Source organism: Biomphalaria glabrata, chromosome 10 (genome assembly GCF_947242115.1).
Source record: "Biomphalaria glabrata chromosome 10, xgBioGlab47.1, whole genome shotgun sequence".
Classification (NCBI taxonomy): Eukaryota; Metazoa; Mollusca; class Gastropoda; family Planorbidae; genus Biomphalaria; species Biomphalaria glabrata.
This window is the reverse complement of record NC_074720.1, coordinates 44,106,786-44,133,440: the sequence shown is the minus strand read 5'-3', so window position 1 is coordinate 44,133,440 and position 26,655 is coordinate 44,106,786. Positions and strand designations below refer to the sequence as shown.

At 36.5% G+C, this 26,655-nt stretch overlaps 2 protein-coding genes across 27 annotated transcripts in view; one reads left to right on the top strand and one right to left on the bottom strand.

Annotated features, from left to right (window-relative positions):
* The window catches only part of LOC106054261 (twitchin-like), a 175,176-nt gene that overhangs the window by 74,176 nt on the left and 74,345 nt on the right, over positions 1-26,655 (bottom strand). For 21 of the 24 annotated variants that reach the window (XM_056044312.1, XM_056044311.1, XM_056044313.1 and 18 more), the window contains 9 exons: positions 24,420-24,659; positions 23,467-23,512; positions 22,521-22,579; positions 19,518-19,615; positions 18,903-18,986; positions 17,566-17,745; positions 16,155-16,258; positions 14,654-14,817; positions 13,060-13,199 (listed from right to left, as the gene is read on the bottom strand). In XM_056044312.1, coding sequence (XP_055900287.1) covers positions 13,060-13,199; positions 14,654-14,817; positions 16,155-16,258; positions 17,566-17,745; positions 18,903-18,986; positions 19,518-19,615; positions 22,521-22,579; positions 23,467-23,512; positions 24,420-24,659 — 1,115 coding nt within the window. The remainder of the gene's footprint in view (positions 1-13,059; positions 13,200-14,653; positions 14,818-16,154; positions 16,259-17,565; positions 17,746-18,902; positions 18,987-19,517; positions 19,616-22,520; positions 22,580-23,466; positions 23,513-24,419; positions 24,660-26,655) is intronic. The other 3 variants (XM_056044325.1, XM_056044324.1, XM_056044327.1) reach the window with 3 other exon arrangements.
* LOC106054263 (uncharacterized) lies at positions 4,419-14,508 on the top strand. Of its 3 annotated transcripts, XM_056044334.1 has the most exons (6): positions 4,419-4,618; positions 5,486-5,506; positions 6,375-6,560; positions 7,453-7,716; positions 9,617-9,766; positions 10,973-14,508. In XM_056044334.1, the coding sequence occupies exons 3-6, from the start codon at positions 6,489-6,491 to the stop codon at positions 12,815-12,817; spliced, it is 2,331 nt and encodes a 776-aa protein (XP_055900309.1). In that variant the 5' UTR covers positions 4,419-4,618; positions 5,486-5,506; positions 6,375-6,488; the 3' UTR covers positions 12,818-14,508. The 3 variants fall into 3 exon arrangements, with proteins under 3 accessions (XP_055900309.1, XP_055900310.1, XP_055900308.1); XM_056044335.1 differs by lacking the exon at positions 5,486-5,506 and having other exon boundaries at positions 6,384-6,560; XM_056044333.1 differs by lacking the exon at positions 5,486-5,506 and having other exon boundaries at positions 4,420-4,618.

Sequence of the window (26,655 nt, the reverse complement as noted above, 5' to 3'; positions counted from 1 at the left end):
CATTTGCACACTATCGCGACAGAGCGAAATAATTACAAATTAGATTCTATAGATCCAGCCCAAACCTCTTGCATCAAGGTAGGCCTGGTAGGGTACGGCATGACCCCATAGCATATTCTCTAGATTGACTAGATGACAGTCTGGAGCAGTCAATAAGGCAGTGTTACATAATAAATTGTTACAATTATATCTGCCCTCACAAGATAGATCTAGATTTTATACACTTGCCAAGGTGTTACAGTTATAGCGGCGGACAATCATTGTCCCAATGGTTATGCCTGCGCTGGTTGTGGTAAAATATCTAGATCTAGGTCGCAGCTTGGGGGGAGAGGGGGTGAGAGTATCCACGTGACCTACTGGGTAAAACTTTACATCGAAGGCCCCTAGTTTTTCAGGTCACTACTGCACTCCTTATTAATCTTCGGACGTGAAGACAAAGCTTATATAGTAGAGTCACTATTGCGGAGCAGGCGTGTTTGCGGAACAGCTCGTCGAAATTAGTTAAAATCTACTTTATTTTTACCATTTTCTGCTAAACTACAGTAACGGTACTGCGCATGGTCCATTTCTCTACATTTCCAATATAAAGATTTTCCTTTCAAGCAGAAAATTAATTTTGACTCCAGGTTAAAGTTGACAGATGTGGAATCGTCCATTATTTTTCACGTACCAGGAGAAACGCAAGGGTCAGGGCGTAAGGCTTTTTAAAAATGATAATGACACATCACCTGCATGATACACCTATTTTTCGGTTTATAAATGAATGTGGAAAAACTTCATTACCTAGCCATCTACCAGGAATTTAATTTAAAAAAAATTGGGAGGTGTTTCCCCAGTTTTTACCTTTTTAAAGATAGTCACAAAAGTGCGCTTCAACTTGGCTTGGCTACCTAGAAGGGGGTCGACACCCGACTCGGGCAGAGTTGTGTTTACTGAGCACCTTTAGCACGGAAAACCAACTCCTGGATACCCCTTCCCCCCCCCCCCCCCCCACCGGTCCATAAATGAGATAGGACCAAGAGCGCTCTGAGCATGCTATAAGCATGAAAGTAGCGCTATATAAAAGCTATAATAATAATGTTTCTGATTCGCAATGAAGCCGTGACTGTTTATAATATATCAGGACGTTTCACTTCCTAACATGACACTCTTTATACATTCATGATTGATGACTATATTTATAAAGTCGAATTCTCCGAAAAGAAAAAGCTATATGTCAGAAAAAGATTGTGTGATGATGCGAGTTCTTTTAACTGTTAAAAATTACTTTTGTGTGTGTGTGTGTTATTCTTCAAGGACAAGTGCACGTTATACTTGTACAACTTTCTAACTCTCTTTACAAGCTCCAAGTTCTAACTAACTCTCTTTACAAGCTCCAAGTTCTAACTAACTCTCTTTATAAGCTCCAAGTTCTAACTAACTCTCTCTACAAATAATAAATAATTATAGCTTTTATATAGCGCTACTTTCATGCTTATAGCATGCTCAGAGCGCTATGGTCCAATCTCATTTGTGGACCAGTTGGGGGGGGGGAGTTTGCATCTGGGAGAAAGTTTTCCATGCTGCCTCAGTAAACACAACTCTGCTCGAGTCAGGTGTCGAACCTCGAGCCTCCTTCATAGGTAGCCAAGCCAAGCTAAGTTCAAGCGTACGTAGCCTCTCGACCACGCTTTCCAAGTTCCACGTTCTAATTAAAATTAAATCTCTCTTCAAGGTCCTAGTTCTAACTCTCTCTACAATTTCAAAGTTCTAACTCTCTCCACAAGTTCCAAGTTCTAACTAACTAGCCCTAACAAAATTCAGGCCTTAAATACCTTCGATGAAGTCCAGTAGGGAATCGGCGCCGGAGGCGCCATTATCCCGTTGATGGTTAGAAAGGCTTTTATCCAACCACCAGGCCTGGACATGGGGCTCTTCGCCCCTGTCCTGTCTGAGGGCACCCAACGGTAGGCGGCCATATCGGTTGACTGGGCCAGACCGGGCCGTGCCGTGTACACAGCGCGCCGTCCCCGATCTTAAGTCACCCGCTATAAGTGTCAAGGACAGCGCTAACTGCGGGTAGCTTGTCTCATATTCCTATACTGTAACCGCCACTGTTCCGTGCGAGGGTCGCCAATCCAGCAATCCGGAACTGATGACGACCCCCGTTGTGGAACGGCGTGGCGGACTTTTTGGACTGGGTTGCAGGTTTACTTGTTCCATCCCCACCCCGAGTGAGATAAAAAAAAAAAAAAAAAGCTCACCCAGGGAGACCTGCTAGAAGGCCTGGTTCGCTACTCGTTCTTAGCCTGTCCAGATCCACCTCTGGATGTTTCCACCGGAGGGCCACGCTGAGGCGAAGGGTAGCTGGAATATCCTCCGGCCTTAAATACCTTTCTTGCTCCACCCTTACCTTTCCCCACACATACCTGTTCTAACACACCACGTAGACACTTTTATTGCCTCGCGTCTCACAGTCACCCACCCGTATCGTATCAACAAGCAACCGTCTTTCATCCAGGCTTTGATACATCGTATCTCCAGATCCCACAGGTTGACGGACTAAGTCACTAACTACTCATCTAATAATAACCACGTCCCAAGCTGAGTCAACTTAAGAACTGTTATTAACATACTCATAGCTTCATACAGCGCAGTAGTTACATTTTGATACCATTAAGTCAATATATAATACTAAATTTATAAAGTAAAAATAATTGTGGCTCGCAAAAATTTATCCCTTACATTTTTGGCCCGCTCCTCATAAAAGTTTGCCTATCACTGCTGTAAATAAAATATAGTCATGAAGCCAGGGCCGGCCTTTGGTGATTGCAGGCCCTAGGCGAAGATAATAGAGGGTCCGAAAATACCGAAAAAAATACGCAATGAATTAAAAACCTACCTGTACATTATTTCTAAATTAACAAACAAATTAACAAATAAATTATAATTCTTATAGCGCCGATAGCACTAATGTGCTTTATGGACTAGGACTGCTTTATTGATCTTATGGAAATGTGTTGTGATTACAAGGACCCTTTCTTTCAAATAAAAACAATAACAACACACACATTCCCACAGACACGAGGTGCTCATTGAGTCACTACACACAGGCGTCTTGATCCTGTTCACATTTCCAAGTCAACGAGCAGCGTGATACAGTCTGACCGAGTAAGGAACGAACGTGTAGGCCTATTTGTACAGTTCTAGTCTTGATTGACACAAGTCATCACTACAGTCACCCACCAGTATCGTATCAACCGTCTTTTATCCAGACATGCGCCCCTATCTGAGAAGACAACAGCCACCCGCTCCATCAGTACTTCGTCAAGTCGTCACACACACGCCTGTGTGTAGTGATTCAATGAACACATTGTGTCTGTGTGAATGTGTTTGTTGTTATTGTGACGACTTGACGAAGTACTGATGGAGCGGGTGGCTGTTGTCTTCCCAGATTTTTACGATTTTGCTGAAAGATTCACCAGTAAAGAAATCACGTTTCGAAATTTTACCAAAAATAATAATAATAATTACAGCTTTTATATAGCGCTACTTTCATGCTCTTTTGTGGACCAGTGGGGGAGGAGGGGGTATCTAGGAGTAGGTTTTCCGTGCTGCCTTTGGGCGCTCAGTAAACACAAGTCTGCCCGAGTCGGGTGTCGAACCTCGAGCCCCCTTCTAGGTAGCCAAGCCAAGCGCACTTGGCCTCTCTCGCTTCCCACTTGCTTTAATTGACATAGAAGTGATCAGGACACACGCAACATGAATGCTATATATCTAGATATAGTCTGGCACGCGACCAATATATAATATATAAAAAAAAAAGGAAATCTAAGAATCTGGATTGGTACCATATTTTCATAAGGAGTAGAATGGGAAAAAAACAAATTACACAAACAGTTGACAAGATCTACATATTATATATATATATATATATATATATATCGAAAAAACAAATTACACAGTTAACAAGATCTACTAGTTCTACTGATAATAAAGGCCTAAAGAGCATTTCTAAATGTAAGGGAGTGGAAACGTCTGTCCAACGGGTAGCTTTTGTTATGATGACCGCGTGGTCTATACAGAGACAACTGTCGCATCGTGACGTAGATCTTGACGAGCGCACTAAGCTTTACGACTAAATTTAGACTTCTCAAGGAATTCGTTTAGATCTACAGCTCATCTAAGATAAATTAAATACGATGATTTTTATTAGAGCCTTTCTCTACCAAACACACAATTTAGTATCTTATCTTATAAGTTACAGTCGTTCCTTCAAAAGAGAAGATAATTACGTCCTACAGGCTTCAATACTGCTTACTTTCGTAGCGTCGCCAGCCCTCGGGGAAATCTGGCACTAACTGTCAAAGAAATCTGGCAGCATTCTTTCTATTGCACAGACTTTTCATTTCAAATTATCGATTTTTTAAAAAAAAGGTCTTTATAGGCTAGACTTCTATAAGGTGTGTTGATAAGGTCAACAAGACCGTCACACAGGAGAAAGTCAACCAGTGTCACGCATACCACAAAGACAGCGACTGGTAGTGTTAAAGTGGCTTAAGTCACTTGTGTTATATTGACCATAATCTAAAGGTCTTCTTAGGAGGATTGGATACTAAATGATACAATCTTCTATCAGGTAAACAAAATGACACATATATTATATAGGGTAATTTATAAAATAAATACATAATAATTAGACTATACTATTATATATAATACAATGTAGACTAATTTAGTCTAAATTTAATCTAATGGACGATCTGTATGTTTAATAGAGAATCTCACTCAGTATGGTGCCGATAAACGCAAACACTGATACAAACATTCTGTAGATTGTAGATACTAGGAATAGATATCAAAACAGATTTATGAAAAGATTGTCAATACACAAACACACACAAGAGGAATAGATGTAAACACACAAAGACACGAACACACATAGAGGAATACACATAGGTCCTACATAAAGGTCGAAATGTAGAGCTGATCAGGTGAAAAGGATGGCTGCCTGGTCGTGCGGTTTGCGCGCTGGGCTGTTGTTCGGATTTATCGACGGTCGAGGGTTCAAACCCTGCCCGCTCCCATCCCCCCGTCGTCCTGCGGGAGGTTTGGACTAGGAAGTAAACTATCTTCAACTCTGAAGGAACATCCGAAACATGTAATACAAACAAAACAAACAAAAGGCTGTGTACCCCAGTCAATTTGATAGAACTTATCAAATAAACAGGCAAAAAGCAATTAACACAGACTGTTACGAACAGATGAGACTCTTAATCATAAACCATACAGACTTATCTATAGTATAACTTTAGTACAGGGACTTTATCTTGATTCAACAAATAATAATATGTCAATAATAATCCCTCAGAGACCCACATTATCTTACAGCGGTTCTAAAATTATTTCCTTTGGTATACATATTTATAACATGCTTGTAATTCAATATCAATATTAATTTTTAAGGTCATATGACCGTGACCTACTTTTTCAATTTGTTCCACAGGTGACCCACTGGGCTTTGTTGGTAATAATTAATATATTTTTATGAAAGTAAAAAAAAAATATTTTTAAAATGTTAGAAATTTATAACCCCATTTATATTACTCCATTTTCGGATCTTTCTATATCTTCAATCTTCTTTCAACATGCATTCGCACCATATTATAAATTATAAGCTTGGGCAGGTCTAGCGTATCTATTTTGAAACCTGCTTTAACCTCCTATAAGTAATATAATAAAAGCTTTTCAAGGGCCTAAATATTATCAAACAACAAAGTTGTTGGAAATTAGTGTTTGTGTTGAAAATTAGGCTAAGTCCTATAGTAAAGATTAATAAATCTCAGAATATTTTATGTATGTTGAGCGTTCCACAACCTCTCCAGGCCACTTTGACTAGATACAATCACTGCCATATTTCTCAATACTGCACAGCTTATCCCCCTTATTCTATATAAAACAAAATTAATTCATTTCAACCAATTGATTAACTAACTGGTTAATGTTTTGATTGATTCATGTCTTGTCTTCGACTATGAATAATTGTGCGAAATTTCAAATTGATCTGAGAATGGAAAGTGGAAGAACTGACATGTTGAAGAATCCACCCAGACAGAAAGAGTGAATTGATATAAAAAAGTAAAAAAAAAACAAAAACAAGAAGAAATGGTGGACCATTGTAATGGAACTAGTTCTCACTAAAATGAAATAATTTAAAATTCTCTGCTTGAAATAGACTTCAATAACCATTTAAATAACGATTTCTAGTCAGAAAACATGCTTAATAGTTGGCCACAGTGACACTATGTACCTACCAGCTGATATATTTGTGTTTGTTCATAATAGATGTTATGAATTAAAAACAAATGCCCTAAGTTTTGTGCATACTATGATAGCCTCCACAGTACTACTGTTTAAGTCAGGCAGTTAAATTTAAAGATGACAGAATGTTGATGTCAAAGTGAAGACACAGTCCAGATGTCAAATTAGAGGTTATCTACAAGACTGAGATGATCAGAGCTGACCCAGTCCAAGGATGGGGCTATGGACATCAGGGAGAGAGACAGTTCAGTACTGCACCGGTAAGATGTACTTTTAAACAATCTTAACACCATTTAGACTTCAATGCATTATGCTAGTATTAGAATAATAGGCATTGATTGATTGATAGATTTCGCATTTTAGAACAAACTAGGGGAATAAGGGGAATAACTTTTCATGAAGCCAAAAAAGAAAGTATTCAATGCATTGGTCAGGATCACTTGCTAGTATTAGAATAGTAGGTCTTGATTGATAGATTTAGTATTTAAGTACAAAGTAGGGGAGTAAGGGAAATAACTTTTTCCATGAAGCCGAAAAAGAAAATACTTTTTTCCTTTTAAACAATGATATACTTGATGACAATGTATATTAAAAATGTCTCAAGTTGGATCAGGAAACTTTCAATTGAAGGCAAGACACAAGTTTAAAACAAAGTCATGCAAGACCAAACAAAAACTAAACTTGGACTAACAAGGTTTCACATACCCTGTTGTGTCAGGCAATTATCACATACAAACAAACCTCATAACATTTAGTTCTTGCTAACACTATCATACGTAAGTAAAGCTTTCATTTAAAAACCTGATGGTGAGCACTTTCCAGTATTTGTGTTCAAATTAGCAATAGTATTAAGTGGTCAACACAATGACCCAGCACTTTTACAGTTGGCAGAATATGTCAGGCATGCCACATCAGTGCTGAGTGGGAGGGGGGGGGAATTCACATACAGTGATTATAAGCCTTAATAGCCACCAGATCTACACTCAGCAACTATGGGCTTAGGTACAGATGTCCCCCAATGTTATAATAATAGTTTCCCATTAACTTGGTTCTGTCTAGTCTGTTTTCCTGAAGTAGTTATTAAGGAGAATGAACCATTATGCTTGTGCGATATTGCATAGCTCAATAACAATTCTGATATCTTGTGTTTAGGCCTATAATTCCATCCCTTATCCACATGATGTGATGGGGAGTCAGGACTCGCTCCTGGAAGACTCTGATGAGGATGAGCTGGATCCCTTTGATGCCATCTATGGAGAGTTAGATCTCCAACGTGTCTATGGTCAACAGCTGGCTATATGGACACACAGAAACCCAGACACAGTGGCGCTGTTCACCCCCATACAGGGAGACACTTTTATGAACATTGTCACGTTTGCTAGAACGTCACTTCAGTTTAACTCAGCAGTAGACAAGGTCAGTCTTTGAAACGTAGATATGGTCAGTCTTTGAAACATTTTAGATAACTAAAGGTAAGTCTTTGAAACCTGTAGATAAGGTCAGTCTTTGAAACCTGTAGATAAGATCAGTCTTTGAAACCAAACCTGTAGATAAGGTCAGTCTTTGAAACCAAACCTGTAGACAAGGTCAGTCTTTGAAACCTGTAGATAAGGTCAGTCTTTGAAACATTTTAGACAACTAAAGGTAAGTCTTTGAAATCTGTAGATAAGGTCAGTCTTTGAAATGTAGATATGGTCAGTCTTTGAAAAATTTTAGACAACTAAAGGTCAGTCTTTGAAACCTGTAGATAAAGGTCAGTCTTTGAAACCTGTAGTTAAGTTCAGTCTTTGAAACCAAACCTGTAGATAAGGTCAGTCTTTGGAACCTGTAATGAAGGTCATTCTTTGAAACCTGTAGATAAGATCAGTCTTTGAAACCAAACCTGTAGATAAGGTCAGTCTTTGAAACCAAACCTGTAGACAAGGTCAGTCTTTGAAACCTGTAGATAAGGTCAGTCTTTGAAACATTTTAGACAACTAAAGGTAAGTCTTTGAAATCTGTAGATAAGGTCAGTCTTTGAAATGTAGATATGGTCAGTCTTTGAAACATTTTAGACAACTAAAGGTCAGTCTTTGAAACCTGTAGATAAAGGTCAGTCTTTGAAACCTGTAGTTAAGATCAGTCTTTGAAACCAAACCTGTAGATAAGGTCAGTCTTTGAAACCTGTAGATAAGATCAGTCTTTGAAACCTGTAGATAAGGTCAGTCTTTGAAACCTGTAGATAAGATCAGTCTTTGAAACCTGTAGATAAGGTCAGTCTTTGAAACCTGTAGATAAGGTCAGTCTTTGAAACCTGTAGATAAGGTCAGTCTTTGAAACCTGTAGATAAGGTCAGTCTTTGAAACCTGTAGATAAGGTCAGTCTTTGAAACCTGTAGATAAGGTCAGTCTTTGAAACCTGTAGATAAGGTCAGTCTTTGAAACCTGTAGATAAGGTCAGTCTTTGAAACCTGTAGATAAGGTCAGTCTTTGAAACATATTAAACAACTAAAGGTGCAATGAAGTTAAAAGTGGTGGAAGGCCATGCTATACTTTTGCTTGTAATAAAAAGATCCAACCAACCAACCAATCAAGTCTTGCAAAGTCTAGTTCCTAGCTCTTTCTCTTTTTCAAGTAAGTGAAAGATTAAACGGTCATGCTAGTTAAAAAGGTTCTGATGTCACACAGACAAAATCATTAAAGAAGAAAATTAGAAAAGTTTCTTGTGTGTATGGTGGGGGTGGGGGTAAAAATATTTGACATGTTATGGATGTTCCTTCAGAGCTGAAGATAATTTACTTCCTAGTCCAAACTTCCCACAGGACGACGGGTGATGGCAGGGGGCAGGGTATGATTAAATGACAGTCCATTGTGCATATCGCACAATAAAGCGGCCATCCAAAATAAGTAATAATAATAAGCTTCTTATTCGTTGAAGATGAGCACAACCTTCTTGCCGATGTACTCTAAAGACGGTTGCTATGTCCTATCTTCACTTTGAAGAGCTGAATGCACTCAAAGCTTGGTTGGGTCTATAGCAGTGTTTCCTTTTGCTCTAAGTGTTTTGTCTAGAATTGTTTCTTTGCTCTTGTCTATTCTCTTTGTTTCATAGCTGTGACATTCACAGGTGGTAGTAGTGTGTAGGGTAATGGAGAGGTTTGAAGAAAAAGATTAAGTTAAACAATGACGGGAGAGAAAGACTATCTATACTTTTACTTTCATGATCTTTTTCTTACTCTGACATAGTAAAGGGTTTATCAGATCTCATATTATAACAGAACTGTTTGTAGATAGATGCACACAGTAAATGTGATATATGAACAATCTGTTCCCTCTAGATGATGGTCCTACTGCCAGGTCACAAGAGACCCCTAGATATGGACAGCGTGTTCATTGTCAAGCCAGGCACAGCCATACTGATAGCTCCACTCTATGACTATATGGTAACTCTGGAGGTCAAACAACTCAATCAGAAGATAGACATGGTGGTATGTAGACTTTAGATTGGCATGTAGATAGAGTGAACCATCGCAATACTTTAATAAGATTGTTTCTTACATACATGAATGACTGATAAGAGAGATTAATGACCAATGGCAAGATTACTTCCCCTTTCAAATTCAAGAACAAAATATGTAGTGTGATTTAATCCCTGCCTGCTCAATCAATCAATTTAAAAAAGTTATTTTAAATCTCATTATAACTATCTTATCTTATATGATACAGACATTACTTCAAAAAACAAGATGATTACGTCCTACGCGTCATGCATTTAGTCATGCATATTAACCAATGACTTAAATTCTGCCAAGTCACTGGTTTTCCTGGCTAGCTCAGGCAACCCATTCCATGCTCTAATATCTCTAGGGAAGAAGGAGCTTTTGTACAAATTTGTCCTAGCATATGGAACAAGGAATAAGCTTTTATCTTTGTGTCTTTCTGAGTATTTTATTAGGTTTTGTTTTTGTATTTGAAGATTATGGTTCAGTGTTTTATGTATAATTGCTACTTTACTTTTAAGTCTTCTATCCTGAAGGATTTCTAAATTTAGTGATTTTACTAAAGGCGTTACTCTAGTCAAATGTGAATATTCATTTGTTATGTATCTCACTGCTCTATTTTGTGTCTGTTCCAGATTCTTAATGTTTTCTTTTAGCTTTTAAGAAAAACATTCCTTCCCACACATAGCATTGACAGCAATTTGGTCAAATAGTCAAAGATTTTAAGTCCTGGTTGTCCAGGATTTGAAATCACAACACAGATTCACAATAAGCAGAGGAGAATGTTTTAAGTTAAATTGCTTTTGTATGGCACAAATGTCATGTTTCTAGCATGCTCAGATCACTACGTCCCATATCTTCTGTTGACCTGTAGGGGGAGGGTATTTAGGAGATGATTTCTGATCAGCCTATAGGCACTCAACAGACACATTCCTGCTCTAGTAGAGATTCAAACTCAAGCTCCCTTGATAGGTAACCAAGTGGTTTTACCTTCTCAGCCACACTGTGTTTTAGTATTTTGTATTCAATATCAACTACACCTACCATATCACATACATTTTTTGAATAATAAACATAAAGATACATTGAAGACACTACAGTCCCATCATTTCCAATCAAAGTAACTGATTAGGTAACAATTAAAAATAAGATTTGGTTGATTGTCTATTAAGTATTAATATTATCTGTCAACAGATTCACATCACAATGACTGTACTAGAACTGAAGACCAGGCTACACACAGAGAGAGGCTACCCAGTGGAGAGAATAGATCTATTGTATAAAGACAGACCCCTGGAGAATGTCAGATATCTGTTTGAATATAATGTGGCCCACAGCAGCACTCTCTTTGTTCTACTCAATCTGAAGAATGACATTCTGGTCCACGTTGAGACATTCTGGGGCAAACAGTACCATCTCTACGTAGACTCCTCCACGACTGGATTTGGTATCATAGCGAGTATACTGAGACGTACAGTCAGTCAAATGATTGTCGACGTGGTACAACTATATGAACTATTTCTACCAAAGCATTCCTTGGTTCTATACCTTGGGTCTAGAGTCATAGATTGGGATAACTGTCTCGGATTTTATGGCATCGAAGATGGCAGTGTACTAACCATGTCCACTATTGGCCTAGCTAATGATATGGCCATTCAGCCAGTGCCTGTCACATTAGACGACGGCCGAGAGAAACAGATCATGGTGTCTAAATTTGACAGATGGTCTGTCGTGGCCTTGAAGCTACACGGGATGACTGGCTACCCTGTCAATCTAATGCAACTGATTAAGCATGGCAGTGTTAAAATAGACTTTTCTGATACAGTAGGATCCACTACGATTTCAAAGCCAGTCAAACTGGATGTCTCTGCTATGAAGGTGGATGACGACCTACTGTATGGAATACCTTTAAAATTTAAAATTGCCAGAGGAATCACAGAGCTGCTTAAAGTGGCCCCAAGCCGTACGATCAAATCAGTGAAGGAAACACTGGAAAGAATCGGTGTCCCCAATGCATCCCTGTATGACCTAGTGATAGATGGTTACAAGTTGCCTAACAATAAGAGAGTTGTGGATGTTATAGAAGAATATAAAGTCCCCATTGAGCTCAGTCTGAAGCAGTATCCAGTCTTCATTCATGGTCACCAGAATGTCATATACAAAATGCTAGCGTACAGCAAAGAGACGCTAGCCACATTTCTTATGCGAGTTAACATGAAGACAGGGCTCTCTTTTGATAAATATTTGATTTTAGTTTGTGGCACAGTGCTAGATGATGATGAGAACCTGCCAGTATTTGACACTAAGATATCACTCAAGTCTTCCTTATTTCTCGTACCCAGGAAGCAGTACAGATCCTTCTTTGTACTCCACGGTGATTGGTTGGCCAAGATCAGAATACCAACGTACCCAAAGTCCCAACAAATTAAAGACATTCTCTGGAAAGAGAGGCATGTGCCTGAAGGTGGTCTTGCTTCTATTGGGACATTTCTGCAGTGGTACTTTGGGGCCCAGAACAGAGATGGCAGTACTGCTCAACTTGATGTACCACTTAAGGAGCGAATGATGGTCTATGAACAAAAAATTGGCAACAAGTACTTACACATGAAGGTAGAACCACAGCAACAACCCAGAACTAAGACCAAACATAAACATGGTCAAATACTGGACAATAAAGCGTTGGACAAGCTGGTCAAGCTGGAGCGTCAGAAAAGACACAGAAATCAATCACTTCCACCTGGGCATGACAGAAGGAAGTTGCGATTGCCGCAGCTTCCAAGACACATGTCTGCAGACGCACTGAGAGCAACCGAGCAACATGGCCACAAAAAGAGGAAAGCCTACACCACTGATGCTAACTACAACAGAGGACACCACAACATACACAGAAACAGATCAGATGGTCAGTATGTTGTTCCACCTCCAGTTTACAAGTACACTGATGGTGGCAGTGAAGAGAACAAAGAATGGGTTTTCTGTCTGAGACATGATTACACTTTACCAGTCAAAGGAAACAAACAGAGAATAGATCAACACTAATCGACAAATTATCTACTAATATCAACTATCAATGGATCTAAGGAAAGAGTTAGAGACAAATTTCAATAAAAATATATGTGATTTCTTTACTTTAGTGTGTGATATGAATTGAGTAGTATGCAATTTATTACATTATCTGCTTCTATAAAAAACATGATCTCAATAAAAAAAAAATATTAAAAAATGTGTGTGTGGCAAGTTCTGACCTGACAGTGTGGCAATGATAAAACAGTGCTACTGACCTCAATGACATCATCTCCTTTGTACCATTTGACTCTGGCTCTAGGGTCAGACACAAAACATTCCAGGACTCCAGTCTTTTTCCGTTTTACTTTGTATGTATCAGGCAGTTTCTGGGTGAAGTAATACTCTGGTTCTTTGGCTGAAGATGGTGATAAAAGTAACAAAAAGAATAACAACAGTTGTGTCCCAATTTAAAGTCAATTCAAGAAGTTTCAAAGCAACAAGAAAACAAAGTAATCTCTCTGTAATCTATATGACACTCGTACTATTAAGGGTTTTCTAATAGCTTTATTAAACAGTATATTTAACTCTTTCTCTCCGTAATTATTTTCCATGTTCCAATGGAGTCATTCACTTTGCTCATTTGTATTTTGCTATCCTATTTTTATTAAACTTCAATAACTTTTTTGTTTGTTATCAGAAAATGTTTTATTTGGTATAGAATTTAAGAAGACTTCATGCTCTTTTAAGACAATGCAAATTAAAGTTTGTAAAACCAAAAATTAATTTAATGTAATGGGGTCAAATCGACGTTGGTATCGTCAATTAGGAGAGAAAGAGTTAAAATCTATTTAATCCTGCCACTAACTATACAAATAAATACTTGAATGGTAACTAAAGTAACATGTCAACTCTTTGTATTAAATATCAATATACGCATATCTGTCCAGTGGTCAGCTGTAACACCACTATCATTTTGTGACCATGTTTCTTTTTTGGGTGAAGATTATTTTTTTAAGCCCCTGAATTGCATTATTGTGAACCAGTTGTGTAGTATTTTCACATGACCATACAGTCCCATTTGTGAGCTGCATGTTGGTGATGTGAAACACAGCGTGACTTCAGGAAGCCTGCACTAAGTATTTGTCTCATGAATGTGATGCTATATTTTGTTTACTAATGTTGATCTAGCTAATTTAATGTAATTGATGTATAGGCCTCTAAATGTTGATTGATCAAAGTAATGTTATTTCTTTTTGCTTTTATTGACCTCTGCATAACTAGCTTTATTTGTTATTATAAATGACATTAGATTTTGGATGGTTATCATATGTTAAAAAAATAACATATTGGTCAAAACTGTATGCATGATAAATATTTAAGAGCAGTACTCGAACAGCATATTTTTATTGAGTGTAAATGGTGAATTCATAATCTGGCAAACCATTTGGTCATGTTAGTAAAGGGAATGTGTAAACAATAACATGGAAAATGATGTTAAAACATCTATAGAATAGAGTCCATTCATATTGACTATAGTGACTATTAATGTTATTATATTATTTATGTTTGTATAGAAAAATTTACATAGTCAGTAGATTTGTGCTGTATCTTTTTGTTCTGTGTGATACAACGTTAAATAAAGATAGTTTTTTTAAGGCTGTACATATTTTGAAACAAAGTTTGTGTAAAATTATCTGAATGTTAATACACTACAATTAGTCTCACTTCTGTGTCTAGGTCATTGATCCTGTCGTGAGAGTTACAGCATTGTTTGGACTAGACTTAATACAACCTATATGTTTGTAGTCTGATGGGTAAACAAAGTTTGCATAAAAAGCACTAAAAAAACAAACAACAAAAGGAAAGTACCTTCCACGTAGAGCCAAGCTGATGTGCTAATGTCATTGCACTGGCATGTATATTTGCCTCCATCCTCAACTTTAACATTGTTGATGGTCAACTTGTAGTCATCATGATCTGACTCAAAGTGATACTTGTGGCCATGGAAGATTTCCAGTTTGTTTTTGAACCACCTGAAACACAGATATGCAATTGAAGTATAAATAAAAACACAAAGAGGGGAAACTGATAAACTACAGGAGACATAATTAGATACAATCGAGGTTGTTTTTTTTAACAAATATGAAATTTAATGTTCTGTTCTAAGGCTCCCTTTGAAACCTTGCTTACATGACAATAGTGCTAAAGCTGATTGCTTGGTTTAATCACTACCAAAGTTTGGGAAAAACCATAGAAAGGTACATTCAGGAACACTTTCAAGATTGAGTAAAAAATTCTAGTCTGCACCAGTAATTGTTTAAAATGAATTCCACTTGACAGCCAAGTTCCATCCTATTTCTATCCACCATTTTCCTGAAAATATTCTAACAAAGCCTAACTTTTGTATTGAAATTAGTATCCATAGTTTGCACATTGTGCATGCCCTACCATTCTTTAATAGGAACACATAAAGCCTATTTCTCTGTAGTCCAATAATAGGAAATTAAAAAAAAACAACATCAACCTTGATTAGATGATAGTGCCCTTGTACACTCGTAGAAAGATATGGCCCATCATTTACTTGGGCAGACACTGGTTGATCTACCAAACACTTGGCTAAATATACAATGGCTGATCTGCCAAACACTTGGCTAAACACACACCGACTGATATACCAAACACTTGGCTAAATATACAATGGCTGATCTGCCAAACACTTGGCTAAACATACACCAGCTGATCTACCAAACACTTGGCTAAATATACAATGGCTGATCTGCCAAACATTTGGCTAAACACACACTGGCTGATATACCAAACACTTGGCTAAACACACACTGGCTGATCTACCAAACACTTGGCTAAACAAACACCAGCTGATCTACCAAACACTTGGCTAAACACACAGCAGCTGATCTACCAAACACTTCGCTAAACACACACTGGCTGATATACCAAACACTTGGCTAAACACACACTGGCTGATCTACCAAACACTTGGCTAAACACACACTGGCTGATCTACCAAACACTTGGCTAAACAAACACCAGCTGATCTACCAAACACTTGGCTAAACACACAGCAGCTGATCTACCAAACACTTCGCTAAACACACACCAGCTGATCTACCAAACACTTGGCTAAACAAACACCAGCTGATCTACCAAACACTTGGCTAAACACACACCAGCTGATCTACCAAACACTTGGCTAAACACACACCAGCTGATCTACCAAACACTTGGCTAAACACACACTTGGCTAAACAAACACCGGCTGAGCCAAAATATCACAATATTAAATATCACTCAGAAGGTAAGAATTATTGCATGTTTTGTTTTTTTCTATCTACTAAAAGAGCTGACTTACTTGACTTTAGCATCAGGTTTACAAAACTCTGCAACAAACGTGGCAGAAGCGACACCTTCCAGACACTTGATGTCTTCCATTTCCATGTTGAATTTATCTGGTTCCTACAAATAGTGAAATATAGGTTACGGTCTCCGCTGATTAGGTTTGATTAAAAATCAGATTTTTTTCAAGTACGTTAAACAATATAAGTCAGTAAAAATTTATCTGCTATCAATTAGTTAGTAATTATTTTTTAGTCATAAAAATAAAATAAATTATGTTAAATTATATTTTTTTTAAAAGACTGTTGTAACAAATATTATGATAGTTTAAAAAAAAACACATTGAAAAGTCAATATATTCTTTAAAGCAAGCGGACTATTCATGAACAAGCTAGCGTAACAACAAGCAAAACAACAGCTACATCATCTAAGCAAATAATACCAGCAACATGCTCCATGTATACATGTAATATTTCAATGACACTTCACATTATTACAATAGTCAAAGTTGCAAGATCATGAAATACATTGTATTTATATCCAGCACAAGTATTCATGTATAATTTCATGGTCTTGCAACACATGCTGGAATTACAGCACTAGGAATACAAAGTCACCTAGTGGTATTATTCCATCGAATCAAGTGTTACTCCACTTTGCAAACATCAATAGGCCATTCTATAAACTGGAATAACAGCACAAGAAACATGGTCTCAAGTTGAGTCTGTTCAATGGTGTTATTCCAGCTTACGGAACTGAAGAAACATCCACTTACCATCTTAGACCAAATATTTATGAGCCATGACATTATCAACAGAATAATAAGAAAAATAATAATCGTAAATGTCAACAAAAGACTCAGTCTCTACCAAAGTATAAGATGATTGTATATTAAACAATAACAATTCTTTCTACAAGATGTACGCCAACTACTTCACATAGACACCATACCACATAACTTTATCATGCCATTACTAGCCAGGAAATGAAAGCTAACATAGATGATACATGGGTATATCAGAGGAGAACTTCTTGGTTTTTCCTCACACAATCAATGTTGATGTTATAAAAATAATCACATTGTACATACAAATAAACTAGATAAAAAAACAACAACTAAATCAAAGTATTAGGGGAATATATGTATGTACATTCATTACCAAAAACAGTTCATAGAGATGAATACACCACAGTTTTAGTTGTCAAGTTGCTGATACAGGATAAAGGTCAAGAATTAATAGGGTAGAGGTGAGTCTCATTCTGGTTAAAGTTTACAGGTTAGGACGGATACAAAGGGAGACGAGTGTTGGTCATTCTGTACATACAGATCTAGAAATAAACATAATATGGAGACACTGATACACCGGGGCAAGCGGTTATTTTGGTTATCTCTTCATTATGTTAAAATGTTGAAGCGTCCGGTTCACCTCCTTTATGACTTTACGGGGAATCAAAGTCGGCCAATCAGGAATGACTTCTGCTAAAGATGCCCTGCGAGTTTGCATGGATGCTCTGCGGGTTTGTTCCAGAGCCTCTAGTTTGTCAACTGATGCTTTCTTTACTGGTGTCTCGTTTTCAATGGACTGCCTTCGGCTGCCAGGTTTTTGCTATAATCAGTGATGTGAACCAAAGTTAAATTTGTGATATTTCCTAAACTATCAGCAACATTCAGAGAAATGCGGGTAGCTGAGACAGGTGGGCTTGAGACATACACACAAGACACAGACCTAAACATGAAGAAATATAAGAGAGAGAGACTTGAAGAGACTAGCTTTCTCTCTCTCTCTCTCTCTCTGATGAGCAAATAGATCTCATATTATATCATAATCTCATTGTAACTCAAATACAGAGCATGTTATTTCTAAATCAATCGACAAATTATCCTTCAACACAAGCTATCTGCTAACACAAATGAAACTAATATGTGAGTAACACGAAACATATCTCCGGACAGGAGAGGCCCACAGTCACCTGCAATAAATTCAAGCTACAACTTCACAAAAAACATCGGCAGCAGACCTGGTCAATCAGAAACATTCTTTTTCTTCACAAAAAAGAAGTCAGACGTGGAACGAAACATACACATATGAAAATACACGGGTGGACCTCGGTAAACCACTTTGCTGCTGCAGGTCCAGTCAACGAGAGCTACTGGCATGCTGTCAACTAAAGAGTACAGAGTTAGCCAGAAAGAGTGTGAGAGAGACAGTCATTAGAAAAATTTGAAGGTAAAAATCAAAACTTCTGACTATTATAAATAAGCAAAGGCTGCATAAGGCTATGCAGGATAAAGTTGCAGTGCTGACTAAACAGTCCGTGTGAACAGATTCAATCAAAACAAAAAGCAAAGAAAAAAAACTAAAAAGAACTAAAATTGGTGAAAGGTTAAAATGCAGTGATTCACCCCCCCCCCCCTTTTCCAAACCAACAAGCTAGGTTCCCTCCCCTTTAAGGTGTTAATACAAGTCCAGAACTAAAATAATAGTTAATACGACATTGATAATTGTGAAACTAGTGATTGATTCATGAAGGTCATGCATTAAACTAGAAAACGATATATTTATTTTGTAAGATCCCTCGTGTGATTGAATTCTCAGAGAACAAAAGAAGAACAACTATCGCTTTACAAGCTGTCTACCGAAACCATCAATTAGAAACAAAACTTTTCTACAGAAGATTATCAAGACAAAATAAATCAATAGATGTGTCTAGCTACTGCGGCCAAGCTCTGAGCCTTTAAAACATTCCAAACATGAGCAAGAACCTTATCATCGCCTTTGTCAAGAGTGATCTCTTTGGTGTCACGCTCGTATTCCACCTGAGAACGCGACTCTCGACGAGAACGCTGCTGCAGAAGGTTAGGTTAAAACAAAATGATCAGAGTTGTCTTTTCTTCAAAATAGTAAAAAAAAAGTTAAATAAAAGAAATCAAATAGTCTTAGGAATTTTTTTCTACGAGAAAGCAAGTAAGCTATACATTATTAATCAAAGCATTGATTTTATGCCAAAAACATTTGTAATAATATTCTCTATACTTTAGTTATACATTTTTATTTAATTTAAATATCTGATTATACTACTTTACAATATGCCTCAACCAAGTCATTGTTCAAAGGCAGAATATATTGAACTTAAAGTACATCTTCCTTGAGTAAAAAGGTCATTACAAAACATTTTAGAATGGCTACAGCCACTTTTTAAAAAAGTAATGAACCCTAACTGCATTTCTTAACAAGGACAAGAGTGAAATGCTGTGTGAGAACTATTATACGCTGATGAATAAAATGAAAGAGATTAGAAGGAATGATCGAAATAGTTGTTTCCATCTGACAATTACATGTGTACTGCGTCTAGCTAGTAGAAGCAGTTCTTCTCTTACCTTCTCTTCCTCTGAATCACTTCCCTCAGCTTTCTCTACCTTCTTCAAGCTCATCTTCATCACTTCAATCTGGGACAGTCGTCTGCCTTTCTTATCCACTGAAACATATTAAATCAGTTATGCCCCCTTTTTTGGTACATTGAGTGTCATGTTCAGAAATAGAATTAAATGCATTTGTTTTACTAAAGACATTTCTGCAAGTAAACATAAAGACATTATAGACATTGGACACTTTATTGTGCGTTTAAACATTTAAACCAAGCATTTTTTTTTTTTTATTTATGTCAATATTTTATTGTTATTGCAGATATGGAAGTAGCCAAAAAATGTAATTATTTGTCTGGATTTTAAAACCTAATTCTAGATTAAATGAACTAATCAATTTTAAGTAGTGAAAAAGATGTTAAGAAAGATAATTTATAACTCAGAATTGGGATAAAAAACACAAAAAAACAAAGAAAAACAAACAAACAAAATAAACTACAGAGTTTGTTAACAAACACTGAGAGAAACTGACTACTCTGTATTTTACTCCATATAGTGGAGTCTACTGTATTTGACAAGAAAGGGTGGAGTCTAATGTATTTGACATGAAAGGGTGGAACCTAATGTATTTCACTGGATTTAACAAAGAATGCTAAACTATGACTCAAGTCAACAAAGAATGTTTAAATATGACAGAAGTCAACATAGATTGTTCATTTATGACTTGAGTCAACAAATAATGGTAAGTATGACTTGAGAATACTTAAGTATAAGAATACTTAAGTATGATTTGAGTCAACATAGAATGTTCAAATATGATTGAAGTCAACAATGAATGTTTTTAAATATGACTTTACTCAACTAAGAATGTTCCAATGTGACTGGAGTCAACAAAGAATGTTTAAATATGACTGGAGCAAACAAAGAATGTTGATGACAAATGTAAAAAAAAATATTTTTAAAAAAATTATTGGGCAACTCATTTGAAAAAGAAATATATACAAAAATGAAATTTTGCTAGGAGGAAAAAAAAGCAAAAAAAAAAAAAAAAAAAAACATTGTCTTCAAACTAGTCTACTTATGCCTAACTTATTAACAACAGTTAGTTTTTGAAGAAACTACAGAAAAGAAAACTTTAAGACATGTCTAGAAAAAAAAAACAAGATTGACATTGACAGCAAGTCCAGATAGGGATCAACTAATGATAACAAAAAAAATGGCAGGACTTTTCTGTAGAAAGTAACTTGGTTGTAGAAATACAGTTACATGCTGCTAGTCAAGTCTAGTATTTATATGGTGCTGAACCACTAACATGACAAAGTGGCTAGGTGCTTTTTTTTGAAACAATTAAAGCACCTGTGCAGCAAGATGCTTTGAATGACAATATATGCACCTATACAGCAAGGTGCTTTGCTAAACAGATTAAGCACTTCTGCAAGGTCCTTTGTAAAAACAGGTCAAGCACTAATGCTGTAAGGGGCTTTGTAAGAAAATGTTAGCACCTCTACAGCAAGGTGCTTTCGTGAACTAACATAAGCACCTCTTTGTAGACCAAAGCAGCTAGCCATGATGAACTACAAAACATTTTACAGTTTGATTAACAAACAATGTGGCAGAGCTCAGACAACACAACCAGGACTCATGCCATTAGCCACAACATCTCCGAATCAAACACAGATCCCCATTCGTCATGTTGGTCTGTGTGACTCGGGTACACACAAAAAACACATAGTTACATATATACAAGTATCTAAACACATGCCCAAGTGAATGTGTGGAGAGCTACTATTTCAACGATATCATGATCTGTACTGCAAGTAATCATAATTATTTTGTTGATATTTATGACTATCCCACTTAGTTATGCTTTACATTTATATATTCAGTTATTTTTATTACATGTTTCAGATGTTTATTCGGATTTTAAGATAATTACATCCTAATTCTCCCACAGGACGGCAAGAATGGGTTTGAACCCGGGACCGACGTGATCACCGAATGTAAGTCCAGAGCGCATACCACCAAAACCAATCATCCCACAAAATTCTAGGCCAACTGAAGTCAAAATATTTTATGATGGCCTGCTAACAAAAGCCAGTAAACTAAGACATTTAATGATGGCCTGCTAAATTTGAGGCCAGCAAAAGTTGTCTTGTGGGCCAACAGAAGCCAGCAAAAGATATCTCGTGGGTCAACAAAAAGTCAGTGAATATGATGTTGAGTTTTAATCTTTAAAAATAGACAATTAAAATCAACCATTATCCCAAATAAAGTTTAGATCATAGCAGTTGTACTAAATATTCATTGTTTAAACAATTTCTACTAATCTAATTTGGTTTAGAAAGTTTACTCAAATTAGTTCTTTTTCATATAATCAGAAATCAATCATGATGTCAATAAGGTTGTCTTGTCTTTTCTATATTTTTGTATAAGTTATAGACATTTTTTGGTTTACATCAGACATTGTCTCTTAGAAAAAGACAAGTTTGTTTTGAGACGAAACTCTACGCTTTGGTTTTCACTGTGATGAAAAAGCGAGCTCTAGAGGTGAATGTATAGAGTGACGCTCTAACACTACACAACAAGCAAGCTACAAAGCAGCTTAAATAAACACACAGTTTGTGATTGAGGAAGGGACAACTCAGGGGACATCACAAACATAAAAATAAACACAAGTTATGTCCCTTCCAACAGTGACCTTCACACACAGATACCTGTCTCTGAAATGGGAAAAAAAAAATATGTTTGGTCATCATTGACAAAGATAGAAAACATAGCAACAACAACCTATCAAGCTGATCAACAATCAACTAAATATACTTACAGGGAGAAATGCTATCCTGTGATATTCTAGCATAGTTAAATATTTATCAAGTACATCATCAATATAAGCTATGTAAACACATATCTGCAGTACGCAAAAGAAAGTAATATAAACTCAGAAATACAGTCAACAAAAAACACAGATGAAATGTAGTTTGAGAAGAGCTGTACTATCAGGAGTTCCTGGAGGTCTACCTGGTTTCAATGATCCCCAGTCCACATCTTCTTCCTCTGCTTGTTTTTTACCTTGGTCTCTGTAAGACACATCCAATTATGCTTTACTTAGTACTGTGCAAGATGCAGCACTTAAAATGTATAATACAAATAGTAGTAGGCCAGAAGTCCTATGGATATTACTGATCTCTCAAAATACTTCTACTTCTCTTCCCTTCACCTATTCCCTTAGTCTGTTGGACCGTTGGGGCACTGTACTTCTAGTAGCATTTGGGGGCGCGGTGGCTAAGTGATTAAACACTTGGCTTCCAAACCTAGAGTCCTGAGTTTGAATCTCAGTGAAGACTGATTTGAAATTTGGGATTTTTTAGGGCGCCTCTGAGTCCAACAAACTCAAATGGGTACCTGACTTTAGTAGGCGTTTGGTCGTTGTGCTGGCCACATGACACCCTGCTCATTAACTGTAGGCCAAAGAAACAGATGACCTTAACATCATCTGTCTCATAGATCGCAATAATAAATTGCATTGAGACACTTACAAAGAGTGCTATTATATGACTTGGAGCTAATGAAATACCATGACTGAATGTAAAACCAAGAACTAATGTTAGCCTAAGAACATTTCCAGTTACATTATGGTAATGACTAAGGATACTTTTAAAATGAATCAGAATTTGGTTATAATAAAAATCTACAGTCAGTCATCATAATAAAATTGAAAACTTTTCTCAAATCTGTATATTCCAAAATGGCTGACACCAATGATTAGAATAATTTTATGATGTTGGTATATGGTTTTTCTTACACAATTGTATTGACAATTCATTAAGAAAAATAATAACAAGTAATTTAAGTTATCAGACCATGGATTCATTATTGAGAATCAACCATAAATACTTAGCTATATAGTTTTATAACAATTGTATGTAACCTCTAAACCTTAGCTATTTCAAGTTGTCCAACAAACCTGTGTTTTAACAAAGCTCTGTAGTCAAGCTGTGAATCTTTGGGATCTGAAGGAAAAGAAATCAATGAAATTAAGAATGAGATGTTGGACCAGCTATAACAAGCATTTAGGTTGCTAAATGGAACAAGCTGAATGCTAGGTCAAACATTAACGTGACACGGAATTTGTAACAGTTAGAAAAGGATGCACAAAAGGAGACACAAAAAGGATTAGGGATCCCAGGTGAAATACTGGGATCTTTAGTTTTAAAATCTTTGGGCACCTCTGAGTCTTCCCAGATTAGATTATCTGCCCTATAGATGGCAAGGTCTAAAAAGAATTTTACAGCTATTAAAAACAGACTATATTACAACTGCAGGAGTGTTAATGCTAACATAAAAGAATGTTGATGAATGAAACTTCTAGTCTGTCCACAAGGAAGAGCATGACAGTATATATAGTAAAATACATTTTTTTTTCTTTCAAGTACCCTATGATTAGATTTGTCATTCCCCTAATCCCAATTTTTTTTAATTTTAAAGTTTTTACATTGAATGACTGCTTGTACAATGTCTTCAATAGACTGTCCTGCATTGCAAATAAAATGACTGGTTTAATTTTATGACTTTAAAAAAAAAATGAATTTTGAGTATAATGAAAACATCTGAATGAAATGAAATGAAGGAAAATATTTTCGCCAAGATGTTGATAATGCTTGCTATTAGGACACTAAAATTCTTGACATTGCTGACAATAATAATCTTTCTCTATATTTGCTACACGCTTAAACTAATAATCTTTTCAAGTGCCCAAACCTGTTCCAAAGGTATTCTGAGGCACTTTAATATTTTAAGTTGAGAAACAAAATTTTTAAAACATTATATTTTGTATATGTAGCCTAGTTCTATGAGAAACACTATTATATGAGGTGTAGTGATAACTATTTAAGCAATGAGTTACAATGACCGGATTACCTTTAATGAACACTGAGAAAGTAGCTGTGTCTGTGATAGCACCTTCGGATTCAATGTTCACTGTATATTTGGCTTCATCAGTTAGACGTGTTCGCTTGATGCCAAATGTTGATGACAGGCCGTCAACTCTAATAGAGACACGAGAATCATCTTTCAGCTCTCGGGGCCCTCTGTAGAACTTTATAGCTGGGGCAGGTTTGCCTTTAGGATCAGCGGTGACTGTTATTTTCAAGTCATCACCTGTAAAGTGGAAGGATAAATTTTAAAGTTCCTCATTCCATAAAGTGAACAGAAATGTTAACTTTGTCCTTGCTCATGCAAAAAATAAATAATATATATGTCAATGCTAAGAGAAATAATATGAAAATCCTAAAATTATTTTACGTAATCAAAAAGGTCAACACATTTCATAAGATGATTTAGTGTTTAGTGGATGGTTGCCTGGTCGTGCAGTTTGCGCGCTGGTCTGTTGGTTGGATTTATCGATGGTCCCGGGTTCAAACCCTGCCAGGTGCCATCCCCCATCATCCTAAGGGAGATTTGGACTAGGAAGTAAACTATCTTCAACTATGAAGGAACATCCGAAACATGTAAAACATTTTACAACAAACCTCAATAGACTTTTAAATGTCTGAAATTAAGATCTTCTTTATTTTTGTTTGAAAGGGGAATATTGTTATTTGCAAAATCAATGTATTTAACATATTATTAATTGGAAGTGAACCCAGATCATATTGAAATTACAAATAATTAGTTTAAAGTGGTTTATCTTATATAATACAGATGTTACTTCAAACAAGAAGATAATTATGTCCTACGAGTCATGCATTTAAAAAAAGTAAAGTTCCCCTTTCAGACCTTGCGATCTATAGGGCAGATTATGTAAAGGTCATCTGTTTCTGTGGCCCACGATTAACGAGGGTGTCATGTGGCCAGCATAATGACCAACCGCCTTTACTTTTCCCCAACTAATGTCAGGTACCCATAGGAGCTGGGTTGACTCAGAGGCGCCCAAATATCCCAAAGTTAAAAATCTCAGTCTTTACCAGGATTCGAACCCGGGACCTTGGTTTGGAGGCCAAACACTTTACCATTCAGCCACTGCCCCTCCGTCATGCATTTAGTCAAGCATATTAACCATTGACCTAAATTCTGCTAAGTCACTGGTTTTCCAGGTGGCTCAGGCAACCCAGTCCATGCTCTATAGCATTATATAGCACTAGGTTTATGTGGATCAAGACCAAAGGTTACAAATTATACAAAATAGCTGATAATCTGTTGGATGCCCACAGTAGGTCTTAGATACTAATACATTGAAGGTGTTGATACCAAGGGTTCAAGTGTAGCCCACTGGGACCCAATTGCTACCCATTGTTTCCCTGTCAGCTTCCACTAATGGAGGTTTCCACATAAGGCACTGACACCAGACTAAAAGTTCTACTGATGTGCCAGACTCACTGTAGGATTCAATAACACCTAACAAGTATGACTATGACTTACATGCTTTGCAAAACTAGAAAAACTTTAGAAAGAAACACGATACCGACATTATTATTAATTATATGTGACACAAAAACTTTTAACTTTTTCTCCCCCCCCCCAAAAAAAAAACAAAACAAAACAAAAAAACAAACCAACTAACAATTTTCAACTGAGTCAACATACAAATGATATGTGACAACAAATAATCGAAATAAACATGTTAAAGAGATGACCTACAAATTATTCTTCACTAGAACATGCTTATGACTGTCCCCCAAAAGCTCATTTTATTCACAAGTTCCAATTAAATTTCTAATTTCCTCAATTTTTTGTTTTAAAATTCCAACTCTTACTCATGCTCAACATAGTGTTCATGACACTAAACTAATTAAACTAGTGATGGACTAAGATATACCAATACAAGTTTTTTTTTTTGTCTTACACAAAAGTAAAAAGCTGTGATATTTAGAGTGATTGTTAGTAAATGTAAATAATATTATTTATCCTTGAGATACTTTGTCTTACAACTGTGCATCTCACATATCAAAAGATTATTATAATGATAGCTAATGAGATGTACATGTGTGTAAGTGTTACTGCAGCCCTTCTGTATATTCTATAGCTATTTTTTTAGGTTTTAAATCTGGTCCTGCTAATATTCATAGAAAACATTTTTTTAATTTTATGACTATATTAGAAGAAAATATTTCTATTGATATGAAATATATAAATTATTGAGAAGATATGTATTGAA